We start from the raw sequence: 23,729 nt of genomic DNA on the forward strand, positions 1-23,729 counted from the left end.
TTTCTCTTTTTTTTTTTTTTAAATATTGTACACTTAAGTCTTCATAAACCTCAGATGGTTACATATTGGCATACTAGATATATATGGTTTGTATTCCTGGAATTGCTAAAGCAGTGGTATAAGAGGTTTTACTACAGAAGGAACTTATCTTTAGAACTTTTTAGCTGCAAATGTTTAGAAGCATGTTCTGTTTGGAGATTTGTTAGTCTTAAGAGATTTGACTTAACAAGCTGCATCCTGTCAGTAAAGTTGGGTAATTTCCATTGTTGGCCCATTCTGGGAATGGAGAGACAAAACACACCTGCTCTGCATGACTTAAAGCAAATATAAGGAAGTTAGCATGAAATCTGGATGAGAGAGATATGATTCATCCTGTAAGAATGGCCAGCTGGCAGGATTTCTTCCTGAGCTTGAGGACTGGAGCAAAGCTGTAGCTGTGAGAGTTATTGGCAACCGAATGTGAAGTAAGGTAACTTCTTATCAATAATTAGAAACTGATTTTCATTGCTTTGAAAAGGCGTCGGCATACTGAGGCATTGTCCAAAGTAATTCCTCTTTGTGCCAGCACCTTTGGCATATTTCCTGTCCTCTATTGTTCTCTCCGCACTTGTTTATCCACTTGCCACTTGTTGCCTTTCTTTAGATGGTGAGCCAGGGTCAGTGGTGGGGTCATTTCCATTTTGGTGAATTACAGGGCGTTCAGCACATGCTGCTCGTCTGCTCGCTTATTAGCCAGTGTCTTGGTTATCTGATAGCCATTGGAGAAAATATCTTCCAGTGAAAGGTGAATGTCGCACTTAGCAAGGAGTAACTGCTTCGGAGATCAGAGATAAACTCTATACGTTACAATAGCAGCGGCTTTTTCACATCTTCATTCCAGGACGCTGAACCAACTTCACGACAGTTTCAGTTTTTGAGAGCCCAGGGCACTCGCCGTGGTTGACTCTAAGCTTTTCTTTCTTAAAGATGTTCAAGCAGTTGCTTACGAGGAACCAAAACACTGGTGCTCTATTGTCTACTACGAGCTCAATAATCGTGTAGGTGAAGCTTTCCATGCCTCCTCCACGAGCGTGCTGGTGGATGGTTTCACCGATCCTTCCAACAACAAGAACCGTTTCTGCCTTGGGCTGCTCTCCAACGTCAACCGGAATTCCACTATCGAAAACACTAGGCGACATATCGGGAAAGGTGAGTTTTCACTGGAACCTCCCTCAGATGTTTGTCTGTCGTGTCCCTCTTTCCCCAGAGCTTACCAGTCGTTCCTGGAGTCAATACCAGGTGATATGCACTTGCCGCTACGGTTTGTAAATATTTTTTCAATTTTTATTATCAGGAAGTTCTTCATTTTCCAGTTAGCGATTTTTGCGGTCTCCTGACTCATAATAATTATAGCTGGAATAGTGATTTGCTATCTGGGGACACCATTCTATCACGTGTTTTGCCGAAGAATGAAATAGCTGTTAAAAAATTCTTTACAACCTAAAACTAAAAGCAAAAAGCAAATGAAAACAAGTAAACTGAATGTATTTCAAATGAATACCATGACCCACTGGGGGGAAAAAAAAAAGAACGAACTCAAAATAACTTATGAATATATAGTATTTGGCTATAGAACCTCAGCCCGAGCCAGGTAAGGTAGAGCGGCTGCAAACAAATCCTGAACTCTTTTTAGTAGACTTGATTACTTAGTGGCAGTATGAAGGAGACAGTTACGAAATTTTAAGATGTATTATAATATTAAGCAAATGACTAAATGTGTGGTTGTTGGGGAAACCTGGGTTTTCACTGTGGAATAAGAAGAGACATACAAGTGTGGAGGAGGGTAAAAAATAAACCCTGTGGAGGTATCAGTGTGAGATCGTGATTTTAATAATGTGTATATGCATGTTTATGTACTCCTGTACACGTGTATGTATGCACGTGTATGAAGGCATATGTAGATGTGTCTCTGCCTGCATATAATTTCTGATCTGTCTGCTGAGAGGGCCAAGAGGCAAAGATACCCAGTTAATAAGCACATACAGTGCTTAGACCATCGTCTCTTAACTCCATGGCCGCTAAGAGGAACCAGGGCTTTTGGAGAAAGGGCTGACTCCAAGGCTGGGACAGGTAGACACAAGATGAGCCAAAACATTCTGTTATGTCCAAAAGTAAGCAAATACTTATGCACATGATGGAGGCATTTCCCAGGAGCCAATTTGGAGGGGCTTCCACTGGCCAACTCTGGGACCATGGTTTGAGCACCAAAATAATTAAATACAGTCGTGAGGGGTTTTTTTGGTTTTTTTTGTTTTTGCATTACACGGGGCTCTCACTGTTGTGGCCTCTCCCGTTGCGGAGCACAGGCTCCGGAAGCGCAGGCTCAGCGGCCGTGGCTCACGGGCCCAGCCGCTCCGCGGCATGTGGGATCCTCCCGGACCGGGGCATGAACCCGTGTCCCCTGCATTGGCAGGCGGACTCAACCACTGCACCACCAGGGAAGCCCATAGTCGTGAGTTTTAAACCACTGGAAAACCATAGTAATTCATAAGTCCATGCCGATAATAGATAAATAAATGAATGGGGAAGGCTGACTGGTAAATGTGCAGAGTGAGTTGGTGGAGTTAGAAAGTCCCCATTTTGCAGCCATCAGGCAAGAATAGTCAGTGATGCTAAATATAGAGAGAATTTTTTATGAGAATCAGGGTATTTTCATGGTCTTTAAGTATCTCCTCCCAGGCTGCCTATTACTGACATGGGAGAATAAAAATCAGTAACTATTTAGTGGAGAAGTTGGACAACATCTTGACTTGGCGATGAGAATGATCACCGCCAGCGAGAGGCAGATGGGAGGCCGTGAGCCTCCAGCTGTGGTGCTCTGGGGAGGGGGTAGCGCCACCTACACAGAAACCCAGCTGAGCATGCAGGTCCGAATCGGATCTCAGAGCGCCTTCAGACAGACCCCGGGCACAGAGGGTGAGAAGGGACTGTATTCTTCCAAAATACTGAAAGACAAAGGTGTGAGAATGTTCCACATTAAAATGGCTAAAGAAACATGACAGCTCTATGTAATAATCTGCCCCTGCACATGATCCTGCAGCAGACAGGGGAAAAATACTACAAAGGGCATTGTTGGGGTCAGCAGAAAGAATTGGAATATGAGTGGTAGATAAGATAAAAGTATTACATCAGTGTTAAATGCAGTGGCATTGCTGATTATGTTGTGGCTTGTAAGAGAAGACCCCTATTCTCAGGAAATACACATTTAAGTATGTAGGGGTAAAGGACCATGATGAAATGGTTCAGGGAGAAATTATATATGTATCTTATGTTTATAGATAGAGATATCTATCCACCTAAAACAATCCTGTGTCCGAATGTATACACGTATTTACGTGTGTGTATATGAGGGTGTGTGTGGAAGAATAGAGAGGACAGAGATACCCATGATGAAGCATGTGGAGTGAACTGTCCCAACAGGTGAATCTGGAGAATGGTTGTGCGGCGTGTTCTTTGTTCTGTTTTTCTTTGTTGTTTGTTCTGTTTCTGTAAGTTGTGAAATTATTTCCAGAGTACAGGTTTTTTAAATGACCTACTATGAAATTTAGACCAAATTAAAAGGTTATTCAGTAGGTGCTTAAAAGACATTTGAGATGAAGTTTAACATTGAATCCTGGAAACAAAAACAACAACTCTTAAAACAGGAACTGATAGATAATTCCTTAGTATGCTTAAGGAAAAAAAATAAGCCTAAACTGCACATCTAATGATGAAATGTCAGAACTCAGGTTCATATCGTATGGGTATCTTTCCTGTGGTCTGTAAACCCCTGAAATTGTATATAAACACAATTTTGCATACATTTAGGACAGAGGGACATAGTTTTCATTATATTCTAAAGTTGACCATTATTATTCCAACGTAGTAAAAAGCCATTGTACTCTGGAACATTTTTATTAACAATTAGGAAGAAAATAAGGATTCTGGGAATGATGTTATTTCAGATTGTTCCAGATGCCTCAACTCTGTTTTTAGAAATTATATATCAGTTTTCTTTAATCTGGCAATAACCAGTTAGAAAATATAATGGAGAGGAAAATTACATTCTCAGTAGCAACAGAATGCATAAATAATCTGAACCAGCAATATATGAGAATTATGTAAAGAAAACCAAATTTCACTGAGAGCGAAAGAAAATTTGAATAATAAATAGGTAGTCTGTGTTCCTTAAAGAAAAGACTTAATATTATGAGAACATTTTAAGGATATTCATTCTTCCTAATTTAATTCATAGTTTAAACAATCCATGTCAGAATCAAAATGTTTTGTTTTTTGAAAGTTGGAAGATGTATTCTGCATATTACCCAGAAGGATAAATAAGTGAAAATAGCTAAATTTTTCAATGGAAGAGTAAAGAAAAAATTCTCAAGGTGAGGATTAATGAAAGATTATGAAACTACAATTAAATCGGTGTATAGACAAAACAATAGAATAAAGTAAACTCAGACTATACTGTATTTAAAAATTTAATGTATGATAAGTGAAGCATAACAAATTAGTAGAGTCTTCCAGTGGTCCTGCAATAACAAAGTTAGCTTTGGGGGGAGGCTGGGGGTAGAAACCCTGACCTCATTCAACATATGCAAATGGATTAATGAGTTGAACTATTTTTTAAGGCAAGCTAATGAAAAGCTTGAAGTACATATATTGATCAAGAGTGGCAGAGATTTGGACTTCCCTGGTGACGCAGTGGTTGGGAGTCCTCCTGCCAATGCTGGAGACACGGGTTCGATCCTTGGTCCGGGAGGATCCCGCGTGCTGCGGAGCGGCTGAGTCCGCCTGCCATAACTACTCCGCAGTAAGCCCATGCACCGCAATGAAGAGTGGCCCCCACTCTCCGCAACTGGAGAAAAGCCCACGCGCCACAGTGAAGACCCAACACAGACAAAAATTAAATAAATTTTTTAAAAAAACATGAGATAGACTGGAAAATGCTTTAAAAAAAAAAAGAGTGGCAGAGATTTTCTAAGCATAAAAACAACAGAAAGATTGCAAGAGATTTGTCTACTTAAAGATTTCAAACTTCTGTAGGTTAAAGAAAAACAATACCGTGAACAAAATTAAAAGATGAAGGACTAACGGGGAAACAAATAAGAAATAAATTATTTATATCTTTCCTATATGCACAGCTCATTAAAAATATAATAAAAATACTAGAACCCCAGAGGAATAGATAAATAAGAAGTATGAACAGTAAATCCATAAGAGAAACACAGATGGCTAGTAAACAGAGGAGAGCGTATTAAGGCTCATGTGCAAATTAAAACAATATTGTTTTCCAGCTATAAATTAGGGGAATTTTGTTGTTGTTTTAAACTAAGACTCAGTAGTGGCGCAGGTGAAGTGAGGAAGACACTCATCTGCTGCTGGAGAGAGTGTATATTGATACAGGCGCTCTGGCAAAGTGGATCAAGAGCCTTTGATCCAATGACTTAACTTCCAGGAATTGCTCCTAACGATATTATCAAAAATTATGCTGAGACATTCATCATGGCATTGTTATCATAGCAGAAAATTAGTATCAACAGAATGGTCCAATAATGGGAGAATCCTTTAAATAAATTGTTGTAGTCATTCAATGGTGGAGATATGTTAAATGTTTGCAAAAAAAGTTTAATGATACTCAAGACCGAATATGATGTGTATTCACAGTTACTGCCTCTGGGCCACTAAAGGAATGATGTTTTCTGCTTCTTTATATTTTGCTTTACTTTCTAAATTTTCTAAAATGAAAATTCCTTATTTTTATAATCAGGAAAAAAGTAGCAAACACACACACCCTTAAATTGTTTTCTCTACATCAGACAGAAAAATGGGCTTCTGCTCCAGCGGCTATTTAATTGTTACAGCGGTCTTAGCCATTGTGTATACATATCAACACAGCACTTAGTATTTTTTTTTCATTTTTCTATAATACTTTAGTTCACTCAAATCATGACAGCCCTGTAGACACAGCCAGCAGCTCGACTTGCATTTTTTTCCTTCTTTCTTTATTTAATATCTTTATGGGAGTATAATCGCTTTCCACTGTTGTGTTAGTTTCTGCTGTACAACAAAGTGAATCAGCTGTACATATACATATATCCCCATATCCCCCCCCTCCCTCTTGCGTCTCCCTTCTGCCCTCCCTATCCCACCCCTCTAGGTGGTCACAAAACACCTAGCTGATTTCCCTGTGCTATTAATGCAGCTGCTTCCCACTAGCTATCCACCCTACGTTTGGTAGTGTATATATGTCAGTGCCACTCTCTCACTTCGTCCCAGCTTACCCTTCCCCCCACTGTGTCCTCAGGTCCGTTCTCTACATCTGCATCTTTATTCCTGCCCTGCCCCTAGGTTTATCAGTACTGGTTTTTGGGGATTCCATATATGAGCACATAGTATTTTGGATGAGACAATAGTTCTAGCATTGACTAAGCTTTGCCAGAGTTACCTGCAAGGTCCATCACTGAAAGCCACATGGGATATGACTCTGTTTGCTGGGTGGCCTATAATGGTGTGGGGGTTTGTCAGAGTGGTTTTTTCCCCTTTCATTTTTTTTAAAGGCTGGGTAAGATCAATTTCTGACACTCCTGGCACTCTAGGTCTCACAGGAAGAAGTTTGGAGCAGATAATAGTTGAGTGAGATCAGATTCCACACAGTATGAATTATTCTTTCTAGGTTTTTTATTTTTGCCTGGACCTTACATCTTACACTTCTCAGCAATACTTCCTCCACCTGTGGTTTTCTAATTCTTTTACTCCTCTCGATCCTCCCTTCCCCTACCCTAAAATTTTTCGAAAAGCTTAGCTGCATAATAAATACAAGAGATAACGAATATGCGTAGGATCCCATAATCAAGTTCAGCTTTATTGTGCTATGCTTTTTAAGTGAGAATTTGCTCTCAATCCATGGCCAAATAGGCATCAAATGCTTTTCAAAATGAAATTGCTGCACTCTTACTTATTTTTAAGAGATTTTGTTGTGTTATTTCCTACAACCTTCTAGACATGCATGTTGACATATGGACATTGTATTAACTAATACAGTTAACTAAGATTTTATCAATTGTTCAAGACTTGGAGAATGTCTGTTTATCGAATCAACCATGTAAATTTACATTGTGAAGCCACACGGATGCTTTTCAGCCGTGAAAAGCGATCATGACCACACTCTGTGCTTTGTCTCCCTGCAGGAGTTCATCTTTATTATGTTGGAGGCGAGGTATATGCCGAATGCCTCAGTGACAGTAGTATCTTTGTGCAAAGTCGGAACTGCAACTACCATCACGGATTTCATCCCACTACTGTTTGCAAGATCCCTAGTGGGTGTAGTTTGAAAATTTTTAACAACCAAGAATTTGCTCAGTTACTGGCACAGTCTGTGAACCATGGCTTCGAGACAGTCTATGAGCTCACAAAAATGTGTACTATTCGCATGAGCTTTGTGAAGGTAAGTGAGCTCTGATTCCTCTGGTCAGGGTTTAACACACTTCCATGTTATATGTAAATCTATATCCTCTTGATATGTGTCCATAGACACCAACTTATTATCTAGACATTTTTAACCTTTAACAAGGATGTCAACTATGAGGAAAGTATCATTGGAATATAGGAGTGTTTGTGTTAAATGTTAGTAGTAGCAGGCTTTAATAACTTTTCCTTATTCAAGTAGCACTATTTTAGCCATTGTAATACTATTAGAATATGTTATTATGTATATATATAAAGAGTATGCTTTAAATGCATGGTTGTCTTATGAGATCAGTTCTTTTTATCTTTATTTTTTTGTTTATTTATTTTTTGGCCGTGCCACATGGCTTCAGGGATCTTAGTTCCCTGACTAGGGGTTGAACCTTCGCCCTCGGCAGAGAAAACACAGAGTCCTCACCCCTGGGCCACCAGGGAATTCCCAGAGATCAGTTCTATAAACGGCACCCCTCTTTTTTTTTAATGCTATGCTTGTTAGTACTTTTAGGATGGTGACACTTGTTACTTTTGTTTCAACAATAAGCAAGTGGTCTTTTTTGTGTGTGAAAGTAAAAGTTCATCACGCTGGGATTTATTTTTGATTGGTCAGTTTTTTAGTGGTTCCAGGAAAGCTTATGATTTTCTGTTTTGGTTTTTTTTTTTCCAAACAACAATAATTTATGCTCAGGTACATATGGGTGAGCAAGGGATGCACTGATCTAGTAGCATTGCCACTGGGGGTGGCTCTGTCCCATATGACACTCATCCTTTTTCTTTTTAATACATCTTTATTAGAGTATAACTGTTTTACAATGTTGTGTTAGTTTCTGCTGTACAACAAAGTGAATCAGCTATACGTATACATCTATCCCCATATCCCCTCCCTCTTGCGTCTTCCCCCCTCCCACCCTCCCTATCCCACCCCTCTAGGTGGTCACAGAGCCCCGAGCTGACCTCCCTGTGCTATGCAGCCACTTCTCACTAGCCATCTGTTTTACATTTGGTAGTGTGTATATGGCAAGGCTACTCTCACTACATCCCAGCCTCCCCTTCCCCCGATTTTCTTATATTCAAGAGTTAATAAGGCCCTTGCCTCAGTGCTAGGATTGTGCTGTGAGGTTCGAGGAGGGTGAAGGTTACAGACATTGCTCACAAGAACTGATCTCTTTCTTGCCTCTTCTTCTGCCTCTGAGAAATAAAAAGTTTTAAGATGCCATCGAAATGGAAAAAAGAAACTCATATGTCTGATTAAATTTATGAGTCAGAAACTTATTCTAGTGGCTGACTGACTTGGCTCTGAATCCTCAAAGATAGATTTTCCTCCTCTGTTACTCGGAGAAACAAAACTAATTATATATTTGGGCGAGGCAGTCACCTTTCATATCCTCTCTTCAGAAGCTCACAGAACTTGTTGTTAAACCTGTTCTGTGATGTATTTATTACAGAGGGTAACTTTGGAACCTTACTTTGTTAATCATCCTTTATGTCAAAGATATCTTTCCCTGAATATCATTTTTTCCCTACTTCTTTGAGTCACATTAGCAGATTTTCAGTGTGTTTTCTTAGTGTTTGTTTTCTTGAAACACAATTCAACAGTTTCTTATAGCTGAGTCCGGAACCTTTTTAGTATTGAAGGAGGTTTTTTTTTTTTACGTTTTAAAGAGGTTTACCTATATGCTATGTACCTATGAGACTACAAAGAGCTTTCTCAGCCATTATTAATGTGCACTGTTTAATTTTTGACTTAGCATTTTGACTGAAATGAATTTTAAAATGAGGACAGTGACTTGCCAGCATTGTTTGTGTTTGTTGTTTTTATTGATACGGAGGAAAGAAGACCTCTTGAGAGTCAGGAGATCCAGGTCCTAGTTCCGTATGTGTGTGATTAAGGCCCAGGGATTCCTTCCCGATCAGCACGTTCATTATCTTTAAAATAGGTGGCTGCAGTTGGGGAACTGTGGTGATCATTACTGAGGTCCCTTGATAAATCTATTGTTAGCGAAGGACCACCCTAGGAGAATTTATGACTCTAATGCTCCAATTGGCTTTCTCCTCAAACTTATTTCTTACGGATTACCCAGTCAATTTTAATGATTTTACTTTTACACATTTTTAATTATTGACTTTCACACAAGTAAAAACCACCGTTACGCTGATTAAAAGTGTTTCTAATGCAAAGATATGCATTAAAAATGTATTAGATTTCATTTATTCAGCGAACATTTTTAGCACCATTCCAGAGAATTAATACAAAGATGAAAAAGCACCTAAAGTCTCTAAGCATCAAGATGCTGATGGCCCAGTCTGTGTTTAATTATAAAATAAAGTGGTAAGTATTGGAATGAAGGCTTATGCAGGCTGTAATGGACATAGCTAGGAAGCTGGATTTGGAGAGCTAAACATCTTATTTCACACCCCCTGCTGACATGATAGAGGGCAGCTGCTTTATTATACATGAGCAACAAAAAATTTGCACATGGTACAGCATTGTTCTTTATTATCATAAGGACTGCATACTCTGCCCTCTCACACTTAGCATCTTAGAATCTTAGAGAAAGGATATAGAACGTTTTACTAATATCAGTAGCCAACTTTGTACTGTTTTTTAAAGATGATCATTTTTGGACTTTAATATAAAACACACACTTTATAAATTATCTGCACAGTAAACGCTGCATATCTGAAAAATCCAGGTCATTTCAGCTGAACAAGTGTTTCTAGAGCCGCTGCTTTGTGCCAGTCACTGTGCTGGATGTTTGGGATCAAAGGTAAATGAGACCTGGCCTCTGCCTTCAAAGAACTTACTATCTAATGTAGGAAACATGCACGTAAATCTTTTGATTAAACTTAGCAGTTTGTTGATATATGTACAAATGCATGGATGTTTATACATATGCAGTTCATGTATCACAACTTCCTCCTGAATGTTCTGATACTCAGATACATTTCTTGAAATTCCTGGGGTAGGTAGGTCACAGAGAGAAATAGAACCTGGCCTTGTCTGACATCCCTCAGGAAACAAGGCTTTATCAGGACCTTGTGTGCCGTCGCCCACCATACCAGTGAGGTTTTGATCTTTGCAATGGCAAAACCATTTTTCTCTTTTGTACAGGGACTTGCTTCTGTCAGCTTTCAAGTCCTAATTCAGTAATCCTGAAGATGCCTGGCAAGCTGCCCTCTTGTACAAATGATTCAAGGCCATGGCTAGGTGTTACTAATTGATTCAAGACAGTGGTTAGGTGTTACTAACATTTTTTGGATACTTACGGTGCTCCTGCCAGTTTTGCTTAGAGATTGAAAGGTCAAGCTCTGTGTTTGTAGAGACTTCAGTGGCTCACTAGGAAGAAACAGAATGTCAGTTTGTCTTACATACCTTTTTCCTTATTTTCTTGATGATGAAATGAGAATTTAACAGCATCTGTCCCAATAGTATCGGTGAGATAATGGGCAAGAAAAATGAAAGTTAGAAAGTGTCTTTATTACAACAGCCTTACAATGTAGTTTAAGACTTTCATTCCCCAAGACCAGTACTTCTTAATCTGGAATCCATGTACGGACGTTGGGAGCTGTGAAATTGCCTGCCAAATCACGTGTGCACATTTGTGCATGTTTGTCTTGTGGAGAGAACCAGGTCTTTAATCGGAGTGTCTGATTATGTGAGCTCTTTTTACTTCGTAAGTTTAACCACTGAGCCAAACAAGTTAAATGACCTCCAATGTTGTTTCTAGGGTTGGGGAGCAGAATACCACCGCCAGGATGTTACTAGCACCCCCTGCTGGATTGAGATCCATCTGCATGGCCCCCTCCAGTGGCTGGATAAAGTTCTTACCCAGATGGGTTCACCTCATAATCCTATTTCATCTGTGTCTTAAAACGGCCTCGGGCTTCTGCCTCTTGAAAACTATTGAGCCTTGCATGTACTTGAAGGATGGATGAGTCAGACACCATCTGAACTGACAAAGGAGCCTTGATAATACTTGACCTCTGTGACCAACTGTTGGATTCAGAAATTTAAAAACCTGGGTAACATACTGTTGATATCAAGAACCTGTTTAGTTTACATTGTAACATTCTATTGTAAAATCAACTAAAATGCATACTTTTAGCAGGACTTCGTGTATAGTTAAAGGAGAGATGGCCCAGCCAGGGACAAATCATCTATTGGAAAAACGGTCCTAAGAGATTCTATTGTGTTTGGCACTTTAAGGCCATCGTTTGGCAGAAGCTGAGCATTGATAGTCTTTCTGACGTGTGTTTTTATCAGGTTTAGAGCCCATGTGGAGTCTTCTCGCCTGGGTTTTCATAATATTTTAAAACTATTTGTTTAGTAATGGTTTTTGTTTGTTCGTTTTTTTAAGTAAAGGTTAATCTTGGTGATATACATAGTAATCTTTCTAAAACTGTATGCTGACCATAATGCCGTCAGAATAATGTTAGGCATATGCTCTTTGCTAAATATGTGTGTACAGAATATTTGGAAGTTAAGAATTGATTAGACTAGTGGATTTAGGAGTATTGGGGGGCGGGGGGAGAGGGAAATGACAAATGTAGAATATACTGTAAAAATTCAGTTTGTTGGTTTAAAGAAACAAACTGATGTCTGAACTTTGCTGTGTTTCAATTTTTTTAGAGATTTTATCCTACCTTTTTTTGTTTTCCATCTTCTGTCCCATCCTCTCCGAAAAACAGTTATGCAGCTGGTTAATTCATATAACTGTGAGAGCAAATGAATAATTCCTGCTATTCTGAAACTGACTGCCTGTATGTTTCAGTACCAATTGTATGGAGTGCTTGAATGTAATAAGGAGTTTTTATGGAGTTTACAACCCAGAAATAGGCTTTAATTTTCAAGTGAATTGTTTGCCAAACCTAGTAACTCTTAAATATTTGGAGGATTTAAGGAACCATCTCAGTTTAAATCCATTTCAGACTTTTTAAGTTTTTTTGTACTATGTTTGGTTTTATTTTTCTTCTGCTAATCTTTTATATTCACTTAACGCTCTCGTACATTGAGGACTTTTATTCCAAAACTAGTGGGTTTTCTCTACTGGAAATTTTAAATAAACCTGTCATTATTGCTTACTTTGATTACAAATTTGTTGTTTCCTTTCTTCACGCACAAGATTTTAAGATTAATAAAGTTCACCACTCTCTTGAGGGATTTTTCTCAAATATTCTTTGCCAAACATATCAAACCAGATGACTGAAAACCTAAATTGCAGAGACAGGGAGACTGAATCACGAAAAGAGCAGAGTCACTTTAAATCAGGAAAGAAAAGACATACGGAACTTGAAAAATTAAGAAAAAGCTAACTTGCGTAACCTGGAATTCCAGACCTAAACGTACAAGCTTTCTCGTGTGAGCAGCCATTATTGGTGGATGCCTCCCAGTCCACCAAAAGTCCCAGTTTCTCAACTTCAGATGAGGATGCAAGGGTGAATGTGAAAGGCTGTAACATCGGAGGAAGAAGGGGAGCTAAAACTGCAGCGAGACAGGATGCTCGCTTCTGCCATCTACTTGTGCCGACTCGGATGAGCCCATCCTCCCTCTCTGAGCCCCACCTCACCCCCAAAATGGAGTTTGCCCACGAAGGACACAGATTTGGGGAGACTCACATTCTTCCGCGGCCAGAGAGATGCCCCTGTTTCTCCTGTACATTTTCATACCTCTTTCCCAGAGGTATCCCCCCAGTTTCTATCCCCCAAACTGTGACCAAGCAGAAATTTCTGCTGCATCTTGCTGCCTCCGAAAGCATCATGGTGTAAGTGTAGAAAGCCCTGAATGGAAGACCTCCGTTATAGCACACAGTCACGCTTTGCTAGGGCATTTCACTTCTGTGAACCTCTGTGTCCTCCTCTGTCAAATGGAGATAATGTCGTTGTGTCCTCATCACAGGTTGAGGGGAGGATCTATTGGAAGAAAAATGTGTTTGAATATACCTGGCAAACATAACTGCCGTGCAGGTATGGGGTCACTCTTCTTTGACCCCCCCCCCGTACTCAGTTTTCTCACTTACCTGCTGTCGTTCCTGGCACAGGTGATCTGGATACACAATGGTGATTGGTGAGCTGTAATAAAAGGAGATTAATAAAACTATCAGGCTTCAGCAACGAAGTGTAACTGGAAATTGTCTAAGAATAAAGAGCTCAGGTCAGGATTTCTCACCTTGTTCCCAGTGGACAGCTATTTTTTGCTTTCCCCAAGTTCCTGGGGCTGCCTGCTAGGACAATTATGCAAGGGGTTAATTGGTGTAGCTATGCCGGCAGCCAGCTTGGAGAGCTACCAGGTGAGACCCCCAGATTCTCCAGGAGATTGAAACGCACTGGGTCCACGACGCTAGGAGCTGGACAGTGTGGTCCTCGTACAACTGCAATTATTTGTATTTTTGTTGAAATCCTAGCTAGGACTGTTGTCATCAGCCATAGGAGGCTTTGAAGTCTCCTGGAAGTTTTTAATGAAAGGAATGAAAAAGTCAAAGCAACCATTTGTTTGGATTACTAGAAAAAATTTAAGCTAGTTCAAACAAACAAAAAAGGCAATGTGAACTGTTTCCTAGTAGACATGTTTTCTGAGAAGTGGAGGGCCCTGAAGCCACTGCTTCACCCCACGTCTTCATAGAATCAGACCTCCAGCAAGTTTCTGAACTTTTCTGCACCTATTTCCTCATCTGTTAAAAACAGGCAGTGGGACTTCCCTGGTGGCTCAGTGGTTAAGAATCTGCCTGCTAATGCAGGGGACATGGGTTCGAGCCCTGAGCCGGGGAGATCCCACATGCCGCGGAGCAACTAAGCCCGTGCACCACAGCCACTGAGCCTGCGCTCTAGAGCCCGCGAGCCACAACTCCTGAAGCCCGTGAGCCTAGAGCCCACGCTCTGCGACAAGAGAAGCCACCGCAATGAGAAGCCCGTGCACCGCGACGAAGAGTAGCCCCCGCTCACCGCAGCTAGAGAAAAGCCCGCGTGCAGCAACAAAGACCCAACACAGCCCCAAATAAATAAATAAATGGTGGCTGGAGAGAGGATGTGAGGAAGGCTGTGTTAGAGCAAAGAGCTGTCGCACGCCTGTGAGACGATGTGAGCCTCTTCAGTGAGGTCATCCACCCCAAGAGGATAAGGCTGGGCTGAGGAAGAGTGGAAAGGCCACGGCACGTGCTGAACAGAGGACTCAACCAGCAATAAGCTCGAGCCCTGGGAGAGCATCACTGGCAAAGCTGAGGTGGGGGTCATGGCCTGGAAGTCGATCCCGTCTTCACGGTTCCATAAAGGCTCTGGAATCGGGGGCAGGATTAGAGAAAATGACTGCGGCAAAACTCCCAGAGTTGATTATTGACAAGGCAGTCCTGGGGAAACTCAAGGGGACTAATGACCATCATTGGAGTGGTGGCCTAGGTGGTCCCGGCTAAGAAGCAATTAAGAGCTTGGACTAGGTAACGAGTGTTTTTGCCCATCTTTGTATCACCAGATAGTGCTTAACCTGTGATAGGTGCTCCGTAAAAAATGAATGAATGAATGATACGGGCTAACAGCATATGGATACTGAGGTCATTTAGGGTGATGGAGGAGACAGTGTAGGTAGGGGCTTACAGTGGAATTAGGGCAAGGGACCCCCAGAACTACTGTAGTGAGAAAAAAGAATCCAGAAGAACATCAGTCTTCAAGGGAAGACAAATGGGAAAGAAAGCCAGAGAGACTTAGGAGCGTCTATCGATTCATCCCAGGATCTGAGAAGGGAGCAAAGTGAAAGGTGAAAAGCTTCCTTCTCCCCAGTGCTTGGCATATTTCACACACACAAATTTAGGTCATCTGTGTCTTTTCAAGATTCCCTGTGCCTGAGGTTTTGGAAAGGATTTCTGAAGAATGTCTTGCTCGGTTCATAGGGTTCGTGATACAGTTAAATAAAATAGGAACTCAAGAGAGAGGAAACAGGTGTGGGGAGGAGTGAAGTTGATGAAGCTCCGGGGATAGAATTCTGGGCTCCTGGGAGAATTATTTCTTGTATTTCAGGTTATAGACCAGTTGCTTCCCCAGATGAGACGATGTCAACGATAATGGGCGGAATAAGAGCAGGGTCAGCAAGCGGAATGAATGGGAGGCAGTAGGACGGACACAATAGCAGGACAGATCAGATGGTGATCCTAGCTGCTCTAGAATGTGAGGGCAGTCTCCCCCACTTCCCAAAGCGCACCAGATTTCCAGCAGGCGAAAGAAGAGTCCAGTAGAAGAGCTGCTCGCCCACTGCCAGCTCTAGGGACCATGGGTGTGGCAACTTCAGGTAATTTCTGGGCTGATACAATACCAGCTGAATCATTTAGAGCAGTAGGTTTTTCTTAAAAGAATATGTTTCGTGTATTGCCTGCATTGCGTCTACAGTGTTTTCTTACACTAGCAGAACTTATATTAAAAAGAAATAATTTGCCCAAGCCTCGCAAGTTATTGTACTAGATTGAGATTTCACTGCTAGGTTTCCCCCAACATAGTAGATGAGCTGTTAGCCTCCATGTCAGTTGACTTACTTGTTCCATATACATTTCTTATTTTTTTCTGGGAGAAGTGGAATTGGAAAAATTGTAGGCAGTTTACTGAAAAGTCCATTTTTATTGAGTCTGGTGACTCTTATCATTCTTAAGTGGTTTTCAAGGTAGTGGTCCCCAAAGAGGGTGCTGTAGGGAATCCTGAGGGCCGCAGTTTCCAAGCAGTGGAACTGAAAACCTCTTGGGCAGGTCTGGAAGCTCGGTGCTGGCAACTGAGAGGCCATAATCCACTTCAGTTGAAACGTAACATGATATTTAACAGGCAGGGCTGTATCATATTTAAAAGGTAGGGACTGACTTCTCTAAGGAAGACTTCGTGAAAAGCTGACAATGTGTAAATTCCCCCCTTGATCGGAAAACCAAACAAATCCAAGTAACACAGTTCAGCTCCCTTTATCCCTTAAACATAGAGTAAGTTTTAAAAAGGAGAAAAAAGAGAGAAGAAAAAAATGGAAATTGAGCTGCTGTTACCCTTTAGGACTAGATACCCTTTGAGAACCTGAGGAAGAAAATGTTCTCCTTTCCCTGGGTCTTGGGTCAGAGTCGCCTCCACCTTATTTCCATCCCATGTGGATGTGACTGCTGAGTCAGGGCACCTGAGTTATAGGGACCTGTTTTAATGCCTGCTCCATCACTTGCGAGCTGTGTCATTTCAGGCAAGTGAATTAATGTCTGAGCCTCAGTCTCACTGTCTGTAAAATGGGAAAATAAGAGCCGTGTTCTCACAGGTTGTGTGATTCACACTGAATGCCTGGTGCAGAGCCAGGCATGCTGTGAATGCTTAGTAGTGGCTTGGTGGCATTGGTGATGCTGACCCAGTGGGCTTCATAAATGCAGTGGGCCTCTCAATAAAGGGGGGTGGTAGGCTCTTCGGTACCTCTGGGAGTTGGTAGATGACCTGAAACCCGCAAGAATTTTTCAAATCCCCATAACAATAATAAACATTCTAGTAAAGAAAAATGCAGTGGGTTCTGGCAAAGGAAAAAAAAGAAAGAAATGCCCAGTGTGTAGCATAACTAATGTTAATAAAACATAAATCTTGTCCATTTTCCCCTGATTCCTCCAACAAGAATCCCATCTGTGGAGTCTTTGTTTTGTTTTGTTTTTCTGCATTTTTTTTTCTTTTTTTTTTTAATTGAATGAAAGATTCTTTAAATTCTATAGTGCTTCACAATTTTCAAAAGTTTCACACACATGATTTCATATAATCCCATAACGACCCCCTTTTCTCCTGCACCCCTATGTTGCCTCTCCCCCCTCCCCACTGGTAACCACTAGTTTGTTCTCTGTATCTATGAATCTGCTTCTTTTTTGATTGATTCACTAGTTTGTTGTATTTTTTAGATTCCAAATGAGTGATATCCATCTGTGGATTCTTGACTGAAGAAGCTTGAGGTGACTATATTGAAAGTTTTCTCCTATTTGCTAAATACTTGTGCTGTCGAGGTGCTTATAAATACTGATTTTCATTGACATCACTCCCTACGTCACCCCTAATTTAGAGACTGACTCCTTGGTAGGACATCTCTTAGCCTGGTGACTTCTAATTCTAAAAATATTTCTTATTCCTGGTTCCATTTCTACTTGAATGTTTGCCACACCTGATCTCAGACCTGTAACTTTCACCACCAGTCTTAGGGTGCTGCTAACCTCAGAGGGTTCAAGCCACTCTTCCGTGCTTGCTTTCACCCAGATTCTACTCCGTCTGCTGAAAGAACGCGCCACTGGGAATTCTCATCCTACGTACATTCTCAGCCTTTGCCACAACTTCGGCCATTGTCCTTCTGTGTAGTGCCACATTCCAGATTCTTGTTTATCCCTTTGTAGGCAAGGATTTATTTTGGTAGTGTAATTTTGTCTCCGCTGGTGTGGACATGGAAGGCTCCTGTTCTACTTCTGGAAGGGTATGATTCCTAACTGGGTGAACTGGCAGCCACTCTGCCCTGGGTGTCTGCCTAAGTACACAGCAGATTCTACCCCTACCAGTCATCAGATATTAATAGCTCACTTGTATCTAGTAAAAATCCATTAACTCAGGGCCCTACCAATTTTCCTACCCCACCCCTTGCTTGCCTAAATATATTGAGAAACTTCAATTAACATAGGTCCTTTTGAGAGGAAGGAGACAAGATAAACCAATTTAACCTTGATAGGATACGTAATTCTACTTAAGCATAAGGCATTAAAGGTAACACCGTCTCTGAAGCTAATCCCCGTAGGACGCTAAAACGCTTTAAAATTTGAGCCCTTGAGAAGCCCGTCCCGATGGGGTGTGACATTGATCTATGTTTAAAATGGGTGGAGGGTTTCTATATATATATATTCCAGCCTCTAGCTTCTGTTTGGGGGGAGACTGGGTGCAGGAGGAAGTGAGGGAGAGAGAAAGGCTTTGGGTCAGAGAGTTGCATCCTGATCCTGGCCCCGGGGCTCCCTTCGTGGTGACCTCTGTGAAGTTCTCCAGGTCCTCTGAGGCCAGATTTTCTCTCTGTAAAGTGGGAAACAAACTCTTCAGGGATGTTGTAAACATTAGGAACGATTGTGTAAAGTGCTGCTTGCCATACCTGTCACCTGAATTGATGCCCAATAAGCAGTAGTTGCCATTATTATGTTTGGTTGAGCCCGCGGGGTGATTTATTTTTTAATTTATTTAGGTTTGTTTGAAAATTCACAGTAACTGCCTTCAAATTCAACAATATTAATGTTGTATGGTATGAAAATTGTATATACATCTCAATAAAGGTACAAAAAAGAAAGATTTTTTAAATTTACACAAGGGGATCTATCAAATTCCCTTAGAAAACGTTCAAGTGATTTTTCTTTAATAAAGTTATTTATTTGGCTGCGTTGGGTCTTCGTCGCTGCGCGCGGGCTTTCCCTAGTTGCGGCGAGCGGGGGCTACTCTTCTTTGCGGTGCGCAGACTTCTCATTGTGGTGGCCTCTCTTGTTGCGGAGCACGGACTCTAGGCACATGGGCTTCCGTAGTTGTGGCACACAGGCTCAGCGGTTGTGGCGCATGGGCTTAGTTGCTCCGCGGCATGTGGCATCTTCCCGGACCAGGGCTCGAACCCGTGTCCCCTGCGTTGGCAGGCGGATTCTTAACCACTGCGCCACCAGGGAAGCCCGCAAGTGATTTTTAAACCAAAAACTCTCAGGGCCTATTCTGTAGGTGACCAGTAAATATTGATTAAAGGACTTCATTTGTAGCTTTTCATGAGAACAGGAGCCCAAGTTGTCCCTTATGTATCCTGCCCTTAATGCAAACACTAATTGCTACTTTTATGATACAAAAGTAGTAGTTTGTTATAAACTGCTTTTTAAAATTATTCCTTTAGCATGAATTAGTCATTGGTGGATGACACCAGTCTGAGCTTAAGAGTAAAAATTTTGGACTAGTTATATTCATCCATTGAGGGATGAGATGAGGGTCCTTGGATATGAAGCACAAATTATTTCCCAATGCATGGAGTATGGTTGTCATAACAACCTTATAACAAAATAACCAATAACTGACATGGGCCACGTAGGAGGGGTCTTACTCTTCTCATGAGAAAAATTGTGGATGAGGTCCATTAATTTACGGACCACCCACAAACTCAGGGCTGGAATTTCGGTTTTAACATCACTTTTGTTTCCTAGGAGAATCAGATAGCTTTTGTCTTCTTAATATGTTTTTAAATTTAAAAAACAGTTAAAGTGGAAAAAAACCCATGTTATCTGGGAACTTCATTTTACAGCAGGAGGAAGGGCAATATAAAATATATTTTTTTCAGGAGGCATTGGGTCTCGAGTTTGAGAGCCAATGTCCTGCATGCACTGGCTTCTGCTTACCTCTCCCACCTCACTTTATCCCGCCCCAATCCAAATCCTCAAACGCACCTTCCTTCCCCCAGCTCCTCTGCACCAGCCCCTCCCTCTTGCGCGAACACTCCCTGCTGCAGCGCTTCCTCCCTGCTGGTTGCAGGATGGCGCCTCCTTGAGTTTTACTTCCAGGGTCCTTGCTGACCTCTCTGGCAGGCGTGGCCCCGAGGCACTCGCTGTCACGCCGCCTACTTGAATTCTCTTTAGCCCTTGTCACCACCTGATTAGGGACCTTTTCTGTCTATGCCACAGTGTATCTATCCTCCGTGCCTTGAACATTGCCTGGGATATGGTAGGGGCCCAGTAAATATTTGTGGAATGAAAGAATGAATAAGATAAGGCAAGGTAAAGCATCTTGTTGGTGATATATAAAGAGCTAAAACTCTAAGGTTTTGCATTATGAAATAAAATATTAAGACACTTGAACCCATGCTGTGGCAAGGATGGCACCCATGCTCACCCTTTCAGAGACTGCAAATTAGTGCTGACTGAAAGGGATGTTCACAATATTTTGCAAGCTCTTATTTTCCGACTAGGTGTGGTGTTTTAGTGAAACTATTATATATTTGTGGGCATGTGTGCAGGGCATGAAAGCTCAGAAAAGTGAGATCTTGTTCAAACTGGGGTTAAAACAAAATGATAATGGATGAACATGAGGTCAGATGACTCCCAGCAAACTGTTACTAACAAGCAAATTATCAGCATCAATAATTGGAGTATAAGCATCGGGCTTAGGTGAGTAAAAATCTATCCAGAGAGTATGCAAAGAGAGATGTGCGTGAAGGGTGGTAATTAACTTGCCTCCAGCCTCCCTCGCCTCCAACCCATCCTCTACACCCTCTTTCTAAAATACCAATGTTACCTCTCTACGCTGACGGAAATGCTCCGGTAAGCCCTTATTGCCGCAGATGACGTGCATAATCATGAACCCAATAAAAGTGCCACTGTTTGCAGAGCAGGCAAAGACCCTTCATAGTCTGGCTCCTCTCATCCCCTTGTATGTCCCCACACAGGCCCTAAGCTCCAGTCACACTGGAAAACCTGTCATCCTCACTCATGACAGTGGCTTGCTCTCACACAGCCCCTCCCTGAGAGGCCCTTCTGCTGCCTGGAAAATCCGAACTCATCATCAAGAAATACTGAGGCATCGCCTCTTCTGTGTAGCCTCCCTGATGTCCGTCTCAGGCAGTGTTGGCTGCCCCTCTCTTATTCTCCCATTGCTCTACCCTCAACAGACCCCCATTTTAAGTGCTATTGGATACCTCCATTTTTTTTCCCCACACAAACTTTGGAGGCACTTTAAAATTTCATTTACATTTCTCCTCCAGGTCAGAATGCAAATTTTGTAATACAGTTACTGAGCTGTGTTTGAGCTTTTAAAATTGCAGTTTCATAGGCTCTTGGTTCCTAAAATTGTGATGACTTGCTTTATTTATACATGAGCCAAGCTCTTTAACTCTTTTAAAGGGACTATGAATTTTATTACTTTGTTTTCTCTGTTGGAAATGACCATGAGAAGTTCCCAGGAAAATTCTTGTCTTGACTCCATTTTTATGCTTTTAGAAAGAGGAACATCATGGCTCTTTGGCTGGGGATGGTAAAAAAAAAAAAAGAGGTTCTGTGTTTCTGTTCCTCATGGAATGGGACCCTCTTTAGAATTACTGCCCTGGTGCAATTGCTGTCAAAAGCGACAAGAATGGTCTTTCGTCACATGCTGGTTTTCTTGGCTTTTTTTGGTTTTTTAAATTGAAGTATAGTTGATTCACAATGTTGTTTAATTTCTGCTGTACAGCAAAGTGATTTGGTCATACATCCATACATATACGTGGATATATATATTCTTTTTAAATATTCTTTTACATTATGTTTTATCATAGGATATCGAATAGCTCTCTGTGCTATACTGTAAGACCTTGTTGTTCATCCATTCTCTATATAATAGCTTACATCTGCTAATCCCAACCTCCCACTCCATCCCTCCCCCAACCCCGTTTCCCTTGGCTTTTAAATAGTACTAAAGAACAGGAGTTCTTCCCAGGTTGCACAACTGCTTGTGGTGATTCTACTGAAAACTTGGAATTATTGCTAAAATAGTCTCACTCAGAGGGCTCAAATCAATCAAGGGAGGGAGAGAGAGAGAGGGAGAAGAAGCTCCCAGGTGCAGAGAGCTCAATGAGATATGTCACTAACATTCTGAAACACCTGTCCTCTCTCTCTAGGGATCCCTAAAAATGACTAGATGTTTCGGAAGAAGGAAGGCCAGAAAGGAAATGACAGGAACCTTATGGAAATGTGGAGATATAAAGTTAGCATCACATATGTAGGAGGGACAGCTGCGTGTACATTGCAAATACTGAACAGAATGGAGTAGAACAGGAGGGGGGCCCTGGAAGCCCAGGCCAAGGGCAAAGCCACCCGAGGCAGGAGAGAAACAGGAGCTGAGTCCAGAGCTGACAGCAAAAAGAGGAAAAGGAGAAGACTGTTGTCTGCCCCCAACTCGCTGTTCCCCACGGTACATGCCTCACGAGCCCACCAGGCACCCACAGCCTCAAAGAGACTCAGGTGCCCACTTGCTACCCTGCTGGTTTCCAAACCCCTCTTGCAAGCTTCTTCCTCTAGCCTCGAATCAATCATTCATTCATTCATTCAGGTATGCGAGCATTTACCCAGCAAATGTTTACTGAAAATGGCTTCTGGCAAGAGTCAAGATTTCATCTAGCCTTGGAGCAGGGCTGCCGGGAAATTGCACAGAGGAAGTAAAACCTGGGACGGTTTCAAGGAGAGCCTTAATCACCTGCAGTGTGGGGTGACACGCCAATCGAATTGGGCTCACTCCCCAAATGGTCCCCTCTCCCCGGGTTCCTTCACACAGTAGTCAAGTAGTTGTTTGCTCTGAGGTAACTGTATGTGGCCTGAGAAGCCTGGAGATTGGAGACACGCCCTCTGATAATGGTTAGGGGTCAGATATGACGTTATTACCGCATCATACTTGACTTATTCTCTGGTGTTCTTCCCCATTCTCCAGGCTGGGTGTGTGCACCACCATGCTGAACCTTCACCCCCAAACACCAATCCTGGGGGGCTTCACTGAGGACACAGGCAATAGAAGACTAGGCTGTAGTCCTGGATTCCTGTTGTCAACGCTGTGATCAACAGTGCTCTCTTGTGTCTAATTTCATCTTTTTTTTTTTTTTTTTTTTTTTTTTTGCGGTACGCGGGCCTTTCACTGTTGTGGCCTCTCTCCCGTTGAGGAGCACAGGCTCCGGACGCGCAGGCCCAGCGGCCACGGCTCACGGGCCCAGCCGCTCCGCGGCACGTGGGATCCTCCCGGACCGGGGCACGAACCCGTGTCCCCTGCATCGGCAGGCGGACTCTCAACCACTGCGCCACCAGGGAAGCCCTAATTTCATCTCTTACCAACCTCACATGGCCCTTTGGTTTGAGATTCTGTTGACAGACAGAATTGTTTACATTTTTCATGAAGTTAAAATGCACATGATTAATTAACAATCAAATAGTCCAGAAGGACTCATGATTGCAAAGCAACTATCCTGGACTCTGCTCTCCCCTTTCTTGATTTTGCTGCCCAGGCTTAACCACGGTTCCATCTGTTGTTTTCTTTTGGTTGCCATCTCCGCAGCTCTAAATAATAAGCTTCTACTTCTATGTCTTGATTTATCAATTCTAGACCTCATTTATTGATTCCCTCCCGTTGAAACTGATGTAACTTAGATTGGGACTTGAACCCACGGTCTTTTAATTAGAATCACTCACCTGATGTCTGGACTTGCTGAGGCTCAGGCCCTTTTGTCGCAGTGCAGAAAGAATTCAGCAAGAGGCAAAGTGATGGAT

General features: G+C 41.9%; 1 protein-coding gene across 8 annotated transcripts in view; it reads left to right on the forward strand.

Annotated features, from left to right (window-relative positions):
* The window catches only part of SMAD1 (SMAD family member 1), a 100,729-nt gene that overhangs the window by 64,526 nt on the left and 12,474 nt on the right, over positions 1-23,729 (forward strand). For 7 of the 8 annotated variants that reach the window (XM_067035607.1, XM_067035603.1, XM_067035605.1 and 4 more), the window contains 3 exons: positions 967-1,188; positions 7,215-7,471; positions 11,217-12,638. In XM_067035607.1, the coding sequence (XP_066891708.1) occupies positions 967-1,188; positions 7,215-7,471; positions 11,217-11,360 (623 nt within the window). In that variant the 3' untranslated portion in view covers positions 11,361-12,638. Of the gene's footprint in view, positions 1-966; positions 1,189-7,214; positions 7,472-11,216; positions 12,639-23,729 lie in introns of those variants that run through there. The other variant, XM_067035609.1, reaches the window with a different exon arrangement.

The sequence above is a fragment of the Kogia breviceps genome, chromosome 6 (assembly GCF_026419965.1).
Source record: "Kogia breviceps isolate mKogBre1 chromosome 6, mKogBre1 haplotype 1, whole genome shotgun sequence".
NCBI classification, from domain to species: Eukaryota; Metazoa; Chordata; class Mammalia; order Artiodactyla; family Physeteridae; genus Kogia; species Kogia breviceps.